The sequence below is a fragment of the Nannobrachium achirus genome (assembly GCF_963921795.1).
Source record: "Nannobrachium achirus genome assembly, chromosome: 2".
NCBI lineage: Eukaryota > Metazoa > Chordata > Actinopteri > Myctophiformes > Myctophidae > Nannobrachium > Nannobrachium achirus.
In genome coordinates this window covers 76,226,211-76,239,409 of record NC_137811.1, presented here as the reverse complement: position 1 = coordinate 76,239,409, position 13,199 = coordinate 76,226,211, and the positions used below count along the sequence as shown (strand labels likewise).

The 13,199-nt window shown below is 41.7% G+C and overlaps 1 protein-coding gene across 3 annotated transcripts in view; it reads right to left on the bottom strand.

Moving 5' to 3' along the window:
• The window catches only part of LOC308307774 (receptor-type tyrosine-protein phosphatase U), a 212,400-nt gene that overhangs the window by 6,525 nt on the left and 192,676 nt on the right, over window positions 1-13,199 (bottom strand). For all 3 annotated transcript variants that reach the window (XM_080753053.1, XM_080753054.1, XM_080753055.1), the window contains 4 exons: window positions 11,608-11,743; window positions 9,802-9,951; window positions 6,652-6,966; window positions 578-703 (listed from right to left, as the gene is read on the bottom strand). In XM_080753053.1, coding sequence (XP_080609179.1) covers window positions 578-703; window positions 6,652-6,966; window positions 9,802-9,951; window positions 11,608-11,743 — 727 coding nt within the window. The remainder of the gene's footprint in view (window positions 1-577; window positions 704-6,651; window positions 6,967-9,801; window positions 9,952-11,607; window positions 11,744-13,199) is intronic.

Here is a 13,199-nt window from a genome sequence, read left to right as displayed (position 1 = left end):
AAACTATTGAAGAAAACTATCCTTGACATCAACAATCCTAATTTAGACCCAAATCTAAATTATCCTTTATGGCCAAAGTACTACAGAAAGTGGTATTTTCTTTTATCCCCTCATTCTTTGAAAAGTTTCAGTCCAGTTTTCAAACTCATCACGATTCAGAGACTGCACTTCTACAAGTTTTAAATGAATTCAGATGTGGGCACTTGTACTGTGTTGCTGTTGCTAGATCTCTCTGCTGCGTTTGATACAGCTGATCATGCCATATTAGTTGATCATGTAAACTTTATCTGTATCAGTTGGGAATGTTTTCTCCAGCTACTCAAATATCACCTGCAGCGTTTCTCAAGGGTATATTCTACTATCTTTACTGTTCTGTATTATGTATGTCTTATTAATCATCATTTCTTACTATTTTAAGCTGTTGATACACACATCCATGTGTCTATAAATCCATCAGAGTTTACATCATCTCCATCACTTACAGTTCATTCTTGAATGTTTAATCTTGGAGGTATGAAGTGCCACCGCATGGAACAGAGTGACAGAACCCTGAGCTGAAACATTTTGAACAACTCACCCTGGTGACATTCTTGACCCGAAACAGACGAGTGATGACGTCCTCGTCCGCTGACATGGACAGAAACTCCACTTCCATGGGTCCATACTGCTGTAAGCCAGGCTCTGGCCAGTACTGGACACACGGCTAGAGAGAGAGAGAGAGAGAGAGAGAGAGAGAGAGAGAGAGAGAGAGAGAGAGAGAGAGAGAGAGACATTATTTGAACAGAAGATAACACATACTGTACTTAAAACAACGTCTGCCTTTGATCTACAGTATTTCCAGCAATTGCAGTAGACAAGCAGAAAAATTAAATGTGTTCATTGTCGTTATTCAGCCAACAGTTTTGTACAAGTCTCTTGTGGAGGAAGCTAAAGATCTTGGACAGGAGTGTTAAACTCATTTTAAATCATTTGCGGGCCGGACCAGTTCTGTATGCATGTGTGTACATGCGCTTTTTACCAAACTGCATTCTCTGCAGTACAAAAACACTGTAGACAACATGGCCAGAGCTTTTTGCACCTCATTGTGGACGCATTATAAGCACATAGAAACATGTGTATTACCTATCATTAACACATAGAAACATGTGTATTACCTATCATTAACACATAGAAACATGTGTATTACCTATCATTAGGAACATAGAAACATTTGTATTACCTATCATTAACTCTTATACTGCTTTGGACGTTCCTGTTCGCCCCAATTCTAGAGAGTGGGGACGGCCAATACGGCCGTTCGTTCGTTTGATGTTTTTTATGGATTATGATAAAAGACGTCCTTGCGCAACTTTTCAATGTATAATTGGTCGTCGGGTCGTTTTGAGGACAGCCGGAAACCGCGTCATAAAAAAAAAGTAAACAGACTGTCCTGGCTCCAGTGGCGTCAGTTCAGAACAAGCTAAGGTATGGCAACATGACTGGTGTCACCAGGCATGTTGCCATACCTTAGCAACAGGCACGATGAAAAGTACATTTTTATTATTTCCCCCTGGAGCCAAGGTATGGCAGCTGCATACCCCTGCCATACCCAATTGACGCCCCTGCCTGGCTCCGCCTGCTAGCCTTGAGGGATTATATTGGTTTTTTTGTTAGTAGAGAGAGAGAGAGAGAGAGAGAGAGAGACACGTTGGTAAAAGCGATCATTTTGTCGGAAATCAGTTGTTTTATAGTATTAGTAGTATAGTAATTGTAGTAGGTACTAGGTAGTAGTATTTAGCAGTACTAGAATATTGAGATGTATTAGGCCAACTCAGCCTCAACTTGCTGGTATCATTCCGCCGAAGTGCGACCCACCCCCCCTGGCCGAGGAGCAGCAGCAGCAGCAGCCAGCAGCAGAGCAGATCCACGGATAGAAACAAACTTTGTTAGAATTAGGATTACAAACCTACCCGCGTTGGTGACTCAGGACCAGGCAGCGCCCACGAATGGTGGTGGTGGTCGTGATGATGATGATGATGATGATGATGATGAAGAAGTGAAAAAGATCACTGTAGCCGTTGGTATTGAAGATAAAAAGATTGAAGATGGTGCCAGTCGCGAAGAACCGGGGGCCAAAAGTGGATCAAGAGCCTCGTGATATTGTGGAAACCGATCCCGACGGAGCTCGACCCCCGTGTAGGATGGATCCCCCCGCCCGGGGGCTCACATCGCCGCAGCAGCAGAGACCCATGTACCGCCGCCACCGCCGCGAAGAGACAGACGAACTGGGCGATTTGGCCAATGAAGAATGGCTTCCGCGTAGAGACCCCTCGGAGAACAGAGGCCACGATTCTACTGTCCAAAGTAAGACTTCCAATCCAGTGCATGTATGTATTGTATAGTTGTATACTGTATATAGTTGTATACTGTGTGATAACAGAGCATCCGTGTGGAACTGGAAGCCTGGGATGGGGGGATGGTCAGTGATCAGTGAGATGGGGTAGGGTAACGGTTTTCCATTGCGACGTGTTGCCACTCCGACATTGGGATCCGGTCTAGAGCCCGCCTACTGCATCCGGCTATTTACACGTACACATACATGCAAGAAATGTTTCCGTATCCGGACCGGATCAGTAACTTGATCCAAGCAGTTAGGATCCACGTGCTTGCGTTTGTTTTTGTCGCTACACAGGACACACGTGGAGTTCCTATCACGCGCGTGCACGTACCGCGTGTAGTGTACGTGCACTGCACAGCTACTAGGATTATTTGATGGGAATTTAGGATTTATTGGCTTAGTTTGTGTGTGCGTGCGTACGATGCGTGTGTGTGTGAGAGAGGGAGAGGTTTCTTTTTATCGTCATCATCATCATCATCATCATCAGTAGCTGATGATGTAGCTTTTCAGTTCAATTCAAAGGAGCTTTATTGGCATGAGAAAACATACGTTTACATTGCCAAAGTAAGTGTTACAAATAAAAACTGTTGAAAATGGGGAACATATATACAGTTGGAGGGAGTACAGCTTTGTGTAAACAGAGCTATGTTGCATTGTGACATTTTATATATTATACATACAGGGTATAAAGGGCATTTCACTGTGACAGTAAATGCATGGTAACTATTTACTATATCTGCATTTTATGTATTACATATGAACTTATTGTAAGTCATTTGCTAAATGTCAAAATTGTAAATTGATTTGTTTACATATAAACCTTTTGATAATTTCCTGGTTATGATTTTAGATGATGAGTCGACGATGATGAGCCTACTTCTTCATTGCCACATCGTAGTCGTCCAAGGACAAGGATAGGTAAAGAACAAAAACCTTTTTTCTGTAAAGCAGACTTAGCACCAGACACATGCTCACATAGACATCAAAGGGGGCTGGAGCCCCTGCCCTTTTATCCATCTGTAAAAAGTGCCCTCTCCAGACGATGAATGCTGTTTTTACATAATTACTATATATATAGTTTATATATATATTTGTGTGGTAAGCAGTGAAGTGCATAGAATGTTAGAGAATTTCTAAAACAGCCTTTTGATGAAAATATTAGGCCCCCAACCTCCACCCATTCTGCTGTGACGCGTTGTGAGCTTGGAGGTGTACTATTTTTCATGTATTTTATAGTAATTATGTATTTGTATAATTTACAGATCGACCATAGGCTTGTGTACGTGGTATAGGGGTGCAGAGTTCAGCAGACTCGGTGTAGCCCTTCCGGAGGAGCCTGGCTGTAGTGAAACAGAATGGAGCCCCAGGCCCTGTGCAGGCTGAATGAAAAGCTAGGTCATTCACTTGCGACCTTACAGCCCACCCCCCGTAAAACTAGACAATCATTTGTACTGTACTTCAACCTAAAAAGTGTGAGATAAAGAGAACCCTGAAAGCTGAAGCAGGATTCAGGCTGAATCTCATGTCACTGTGTCAATGTTCTGCACTGCTCTTACTGCTCTTACACACTAAAAGTGTGTAAAAAACACTTTTTCTTGTTTTTATTTTTTTGAATTTGTTTGTAAACAACCACTGATCATAGGTGTGATGTTACTGAAGCCAACAATAAAAGGCTAAAGAGAGATTTCTGCCTGAAAATGTCTTCTTCACAAAAATGCATTTTTCTCAGCTTTATGTTCTCAAAGAGCTGTTTTTTAGGCCATATTCAGCAGCTTCTAGCTAATGAATAGAACATGATAAAAACACGAAATCTTTTTCTGTTGCAAAGTAGACATTCTATTCTTCGTTGCCATATAATTGTTGTCTTTATAGTCAAAGCCAATTTTCTCCAGTAGGCCTTCAAAGATGAGCGACAATTCTCAAATTTAGCTGGCAGTGGATGAAGCTTTTTGTTAAATTCTGTGGCAGTAAAAGAGTTAAGAACATATAAACATGTGTATTACCTATCATTACACACAGAAACATGTGTATTACCTATCATTAGGAACATAGAAACATATGTATTACCTATCATTAACACATATAAACGTGTGTATTACCTATCATTAACACATAGAAACATGTGTATTACCTATCATTAACACATAGAAACATGTGTATTACCTATCATTAACACATAGAAACATGTGTATTACCTATCATTAGGAACATAGAAACATATGTATTACCTATCATTAACACATATAAACGTGTGTATTACCTATCATTAACACATAGAAACATGTGTATTACCTATCATTAACACATAGAAACATGTGTATTACCTATCATTAACACATAGAAACATGTGTATTACCTATCATTAACACATAGAAACATGTGTATTACCTATCATTAACACATAGAAACATGTGTATTACCTATCATTAACACATAGAAACATGTGTATTACCTATCATTAGGAACATAGAAACATGTGTATTACCTATCATTAACACATAGAAACATGTGTATTACCTATAATTAACACATAGAAACATGTGTATTACCTATCATTAACACATATAAACATGTGTATTACCTATAATTAACACATAGAAACATGTGTATTACCTATCATTAGGAACATAGAAACATTTGTATTACCTATCATTAACACATATAAACATGTGTATTACCTATCATTAACACATAGAAACATGTGTATTACCTATCATTAACACATAGAAACATGTGTATTACCTATCATTAACACATATAAACACGTGTATTACCTATCATTAATTTTTATGCTCATGCAATGTGTGAGCTTTGCTTTTGAATGGAAATCCCCTGCCTTTAATCAAAACCTATAAATTCAGTCAACCAATAATGAATCAAAGACAACCATGAACCTTCCACACCATGTTCCCACATGGGCCGGTTGCATAATTAGCTACAGCCTTAGTAAAGCAGACATTCATTCCATGCACCTTACCAGAGCACATTTCACTTCAGGCTATTTGTTTTAACAAATATCAAGTTAAGCTCAGAGGGACGGTGAGAAGGATTTGATGTGAGGCCAGAAGAGGCATGTATAGCTCCAGAGACCAGCATGTTCTGAGCCTTTGATGAATGTAAATCTGGCCCTGATACTTTCCTAGAAGCTCCAAACACTGACACCAGGGGAGAGATTTACCCAGAGACACCCCAACAAATACAGAGAAACAAACACATCCATGTTCACAACAGGATTGTACAATACATGACTAATTATTACCATCTCAGTGGGAAACGTGTGAAGGTGACATTTGTTACCTGTTCATTTCTGCTGCAGAGCCAAATGAAGCTATGGGACACTGGTCAGCTTAGATTGTGCATGTTGTAATGTTGTAGTGTTGTGTTAGTACAGTAACATGTGCCACCAACATGTCACTGCTTGTACCATATGAGTGACTGATTGATTGATGATTCTCCTGATGTAAACTGGGGCTGCTGTTATCTAGCAACACCTCACAGTCACATGATCAGAGCAATGTGTGATGATGTGAAGGAACTTCTACCAAGCAAACATCCAGATCCAGAGATGAAGCAAAGGAGAAGATAAACAACATTCTGACACTCTGACTGAGAGAAGCTAAACCATACTGTGTCAGCAAAGCTTGCAGAATCATCAAAGAATCAAAGATCACAGTCATCCCAACATGCTAAAGAGCCTTTTACCCAGGACTGCATTTCAGTATTATGGCCTACACACGTGGAATTGTCTAGAAAGTGTTTTAAAGCTTGATAATTTAATTCTCTTTATCACTTAATTTAATAATACACTGATTGAATTATGTCTGTCATCTTTTGGATTTTTTGTTGGTTTGCTGCTATGTTTGTTGTTCTAGTAATCAGGGAGTCAGAGAGTTTGCTCTCAACTGTCCTTACCTGAATAAATAAAGATGAAATAAAAGTAAAAATGTGAGTGTGAATGAGCGTGTTATTTATGAGTTAATTTCATTAAGCGAAGCTTAGCTTGACCAATGTGTACAACAAACTTTGAGCACTTTGTGCCAAGATGTAGGCCAGATGTAGAATTGTTTTTTTTTGTTAAATGAAATGTAAAAGTGTCCTGTAAGTCCACATGGGCTGGGCTTCCTTGGAAGCATGACACTAAAATAATTAAAAAAAAAAAAAAAAAAGTACAGTAGGCCACGCTTCAAAGCCCGGACATTATTTGTGGCCGGACAAAGCCAGATGTTGGAGCTCCGCTCCTTCTAAAACGATATAATGCCAAGCAGTGAGCTCACCCAGGCTGAGTTGGACTGGTTGAGTTGGTTCAACATGACCACCGAGGTGCAGCCGTAGTCAAACACCAGCCTCCAGAAGTCGGCCGTGGTGCCGGGGAGCGGGTGAGGCGTCACCATGAAGGCGGCGGGCCGGTGGAAGCTGTCGGTGAGCGCCACGTTGATGTAGTTGTTGCTCTGGCCTTCGCTGGTGACCAGGAAGGCCAGCGAGCGGTCGGGAGGAAGCACGTCCATGCTGCGGTTCTTCTCCCGGTTCCTGGGCAGCAGCGCGATGCTGCACTCTTCAACGTCCAGGTGAGGACTCACCGAGTTCAGAGTCTGGGGTCAATGAGGAGAGAAACAAAGAGGGTGAGGAGTCAACCAGTTCAGAGTCTGGGGTCAATGAGGAGAGAAACAAAGAGGGTGAGGAGTCACAGAGTTCAGAGTCTGGGGTCAATGAGGAGAGAAACAAAGAGGGTGAGGAGTCACCGAGTTCAGAGTCTGGGGTCAATGAGGAGAGAAACAAAGAGGGTGAGGAGTCACAGAGTTCAGAGTCTGGGGTCAATGAGGAGAGAAACAAAGAGGGTGAGGAGTCACAGAGTTCAGAGTCTGGGGTCAATGAGGAGAGAAACAAAGAGGGTGAGGAGTCACCCAGTTCAGAGTCTGGGGTCAATGAGGAGAGAAACAAAGAGGGTGAGGAGTCACCCAGTTCAGAGTCTGGGGTCAATGAGGAGAGAAACAAAGAGGGTGAGGAGTCACAGAGTTCAGAGTCTGGGGTCAATGAGGAGAGAAACAAAGAGGGTGAGGACTCACCGAGTTCAGAGTCTGGGGTCAATGAGGAGAGAAACAAAGAGGGGGAGGAGGGAAAGAAGAGGAGAGAAGGAGAGAAGAACAAGTAAACGTGGATGAGGAGGAAGACAAGAGGAGAGAAGGAGAGAAGGATGAGCAGAGAGGAAGGAGAGGAGGGAGAGAAGGAGAGAAGAACCAGGAGAGAGGAGGGAGAGGACAACATGTGTAGACCTTTAAACACGTGGACCAGAGAAACAAACAAACCTAGTTAACTTTGTCACAACAGGATTCTGTAATAAGTGACTAGAATTATTATTCTCGGTCTTATTTTAGGAATTTGGGGGCAGCCATAGTTTAGTGGTTTGAGAGGCCATTTGGTAATCAGAAGGTCACTGGTTTGCCTCCCAGTCCCAACTCGATCTACAGGCCACAGTATGTGTCAAAGTGTCCATGAGCAAGACACTAACACCTAACTGCTCATCATGAGCATCTGAGCAGCCTTCAGCTGGGTGAAGCTGAAACTGGATTTACCAGTGGGATTAACAAGGTCTAAACATAATGTTCAATATCACTGAGAATATCACACTTCAGGAGAACAGAATAGTGAATTGTGCTGCCATTGCAAGGGAGGCTTAAACAAACAAAAAAAGGCAATACTGGTGTAAAATTCAATGCCCCAGTTTGTGTTTTGAAGAACAGCGTGTTCGCTAAGCCTTCATTCGATTAGACAATACCAAAATAATATTTGGATGCGTTAATAATGTGCAGCATCAATAATAGATGTAGGAATTCCAGATCTCTGTGTGTGCAGAATGACACCAGAGCAGTGCAGCCCAGACGAGTTCAACAGCGCTAATTTACAAAGATCAAAGGAGCGCACGTGACCTCTGACCTCTTTATGAAGAACAAACAGTCTGTAATCAGAGACGCTTTCTTTCTCCACAGCCTGAGCAATAAATCATGAGGTAATGAATCTGGCATCATTCATATGAGGTCATATAAGATGAGAACATATTATGGAATTAAAATCCCACTGTTAAACCCTGGATCAATGTGGCTGCTGGTGTCCTGTGGAGGACATGTGGATGGTGGGACCTCAGCTGGCTTTCTACTCTCCCAGTCAGCATCCATGTTTTAGTTCCATTCTGAATTCTCAAGGGACTCTATGGAAACCCCTGTGCCAACAAGTATTAATGACTTTCTATTGTTTTATGTAAACATACAGTAAGACTCCCCAGAGGATGTCTTTGAAGTGAACAGGCATGAAGAAGGAAATGTGTAATAAGTGAATATAATATTCTCCAAACTGCACATAATGAAGCACCGTTATTGTATAAGGAAGGTTATGTGATGTCATCACCTCACTCCATTCCCTCAAAAAAGAAATCCCTGTGCAAAACATTCTAAACATCTACACTGTATGTTTTAGTTATAGATGGATTGTGTATGTGTTAGTGTTATAGATGTATTGTGTATGTGTTAGTGTTATAGATACAGTATGTAGTGTACAGTATGTATTAATGTGGTCATATGGAGGAGGTGCTCTGACCTGGAACTCTTCTCGTAGATAAGTTGTGTATGTAGGTGCTCTGACCTGGAACTCTTCTCATAGATAGGTTGTGTATGTATTAATGTTATAGATGTAGTGTACAGTATGCATTACTGTGGTTGTATGGAGGTCTGACCTGGAACTCTTCTCATAGATAAGTTGTGTATGTGCAGTATACTGTAGTGTTATAGTGTAATATAACATAGTGTTATAGATGTAGTGTACAGTATGCATTACTGTGGTTGTATGGAGGTCTGACCTGGAACTCTTCTCATAGGTAAGTTGTGTATGTGCAGTATACTGTAGTGTTATAGTGTAATATAACATAGTGTTATAGATGTAGTGTACAGTATGCATTACTGTGGTTGTATGGAGGTCTGACCTGGAACTCTTCTCATAGATAAGTTGTGTATGTGCAGTATACTGTAGTGTTATAGTGTAATATAACATAGTGTTATAGATGTATTGTACAGTATGCATTACTGTGGTTGTATGGAGGTCTGACCTGGAACTCTTCTCATAGATAGGTTATGTATGTGCAGTATACTGTAGTGTTATAGTGTAATATAACATAGTGTTATAGATGTATTGTACAGTATGCATTACTGTGGTTGTATGGAGGTCTGACCTGGAACTCTTCTCATAGATAAGTTGTGTATGTGCAGTATACTGTAGTGTTATAGTGTAATATAACATAGTGTTATAGATGTATTGTACAGTATGCATTACTGTGGTTGTATGGAGGTCTGACCTGGAACTCTTCTCATAGAGTTAAATTAGTATGTTTAGTGTTATAGATAAGGGTATGTATTGTTGGTGGTAGTGTTCTTTCTGACCTGGAACTCTTCTCGTAGCTGGGATGAGTTGCTCTGGGAGTCCACGCGCAGCAAGTCCTTGTAAGTGAGGGCGAACTCGTTGACCAGGATGGACGTCTCTCCACACAGACAGGCCTCCAGGATGGCATCATGGATGAAGATGTACTGCTCCTGCAGGAGACACGTCATCACCAACAGCACCGTTAACACTGTGAGGGTCTGAGTTATTCTGGAGGACAACAGTTAACACTGTGAGGGTCTGAGTTATTCTGGAGGACAACAGTTAACACTGTGAGGGTCTGACTTATTCTGGAGGACAACAGTTAACACTGTGAGGGTCTGACTTATTCTGGAGGACAACAGTTAACACTGTGAGGGTCTGAGTTATTCTGGAGGACAACAGTTAACACTGTGAGGGTCTGAGTTATTCTGGAGGACAACAGTTAACACTGTGAGGGTCTGAGTTATTCTGGAGGACAACAGTTAACACTGTGAGGGTCTGAGTTATTCTGGAGGACAACAGTTAACACTGTGAGGGTCTGAGTTATTCTGGAGGACAACAGTTAACACTGTGAGGGTCTGACTTATTCTGGAGGACAACAGTTAACACTGTGAGGGTCTGAGTTATTCTGGAGGACAACAGTTAACACTGTGAGGGTCTGACTTATTCTGGAGGACAACAGTTAACACTGTGAGGGTCTGACTTATTCTGGAGGACAACTGAAGAAGACCGAAGGGTCGAAACGCGTCCATTGAGGTAAATAAAATCATGTGAAAAGGAGATTCCTTGAGTGCAGGCGACTACTTCTTTCTCATATGCTATTGTGAGCCGTGCACCTAAAAGCCTTCATCTAACTTGGAGTGTTGAGGGCTTTCTGCTTTGTTGCAGATACCTTTCTCTACTATATTCTGTAGTACAACAGTGTCACTTGCACAACCTAAATGATTGTTAGCTTGAAAATGTTGAAATCTGTGAGCACTGCAAACAGAATAGAAGACAGATACATAAAACAGAAGACAGAGAAGAGCAGACAGGAAGTAAAAACAAAAACCAGATACATATCAATAAATAATCAAAGTAAGGTAATGAGAGAATGGTGGAGAATATAAAGTGTACAGAATGCTGCATTAAACACACCTCAATGTTTATAGTGTATCAAAGAGCTGAATAAAATAAATTACTCTACAAACAAACAAACACTGCAAGCAACACATTTAATTAGTGCGACCCTGTAATAAACAGTTGAGTAAGTCAACATTGGATTAACATAATAAGGGGTTGATATGCATATTATCTACACATCTAAAAGAAAACACATGATCCAGTGCAACATGTAAGAAGCACAATGTGAATCTGAACTCATCAACCATTGTTTTGACCTTTAAATGAAACCCAGAGGGGGAGGGGAGCTTCATCATTTTACAAATACCAGGAGAAGAGAAAAAGAAGTAAAAAAAACAACAACAAATGTCCTCAGAACTTTTCCCCAGAGGAATGTCTTTGTGTTCTCGAGTTATGGCTGTGTTATTTCGCCTGAGTTTGCGCATTAACGTCACCCAGTTCACGTCATTCATCTTTGCACGATTTTGTATGTAATCTCAATGCATGGAAAATATATTCACCTCCTGTATGAACGCACCTTTAGATCCCTGTTTGTAGAGAGTCAATAGACTATCAGTTTGAGCAGGTGAATGTACCTCTGTCTGGATCATGTTGATGTGAACAGACAGGTGAATGTACCTCTGTCTGGATCATGTTGATGTGAACAGACAGGTGAATGTACCTCTGTCTGGATCATGTTGATGTGAACAGACAGGTGAATGTACCTCTGTCTGGATCATGTTGATGCGTCGGGAGCACAGGGTTTTCACACAGTTGTAGATGTCCACCACGCCTTCACATTCAGCCATGTCCAACATGACGTCCAGCACGATGTAGCAACCGGTACGACCTGCCCCCACACTGACACACAAGATAGAGAGAATGTCTCACATGAGTTTGCACATTTGGGTAAGTTTGCTAACCTGCAGTGAACGACCACAGCACAGTAAGTATCATGAGATGCTAACAGTGAACGACCAAAGGACAGTAAGTATCATGAGATGCTAACCTGCAGTGAACGACCACAGGACAGTAAGTATCGTGAGATGCTAACAGTTAACGACCACAGGACAGTAAGTATCATGAGATGCTAACCTGCAGTGAACGACCACAGGACAGTAAGTGTCATGAGATGCTAACCTGCAGTGAACGACCACAGGACAGTAAGTATCATGAGATGCTAACAGTGAACGACCACAGGACAGTAAGTATCATGAGATGCTAACCTGCAGTTAACGACCACAGGACAGTAAGTATCATGAGATGCTAACCTGCAGTGAACGACCACAGGACAGTAAGTATCATGAGATGCTAACAGTGAACGACCACAGGACAGTAAGTATCATGAGATGCTAACCTGCAGTGAACGACCACAGGACAGTAAGTGTCATGAGATGCTAACAGTGAACGACCACAGGACAGTAAGTATCATGAGATGCTAACCTGCAGTGAACGACCACAGGACAGTAAGTATCATGAGATGCTAACCTGCAGTGAACGACCACAGGACAGTAAGTATCATGAGATGCTAACAGTGAACGACCACAGGACAGTAAGTATCATGAGATGCTAACAGTGAATGACCACAGGACAGTAAGTATCATGAGATGCTAACCTGCAGTGAACGACCACAGGACAGTAAGTATCATGAGATGCTAACAGTGAACGACCACAGGACAGTAAGTATCATGAGATGCTAACCTGCAGTGAACGACCACAGGACAGTAAGTATCATGAGATGCTAACAGTGAACGACCACAGGACAGTAAGTATCATGAGATGCTAACAGTGAACGACCACAGGACAGTAAGTATCATGAGATGCTAACAGTGAACGACCACAGGACAGTAAGTATCATGAGATGCTAACCTGCAGTGAACGACCACAGGACAGTAAGTATCATGAGATGCTAACCTGCAGTGAACGACCACAGGACAGTAAGTATCATGAGATGCTAACAGTGAACGACCACAGGACAGTAAGTATCATGAGATGCTAACCTGCAGTGAACGACCACAGGACAGTAAGTATCATGAGATGCTAACAGTGAACGACCACAGCACAGTAAGTATCATGAGATGCTAACCTGCAGTGAACGACCACAGGACAGTAAGTATCATGAGATGCTAACCTGCAGTGAACGACCACAGGACAGTAAGTATCATGAGATGCTAACCTGCAGTGAAAGACCACAGGACAGTAAGTATCATGAGATGCTAACCTGCAGTGAACGACCACAGGACAGTAAGTGTCATGAGATGCTAACCTGCAGTGAACGACCACAGGACAGTAAGTATCATGAGATGCTAACCTGCAG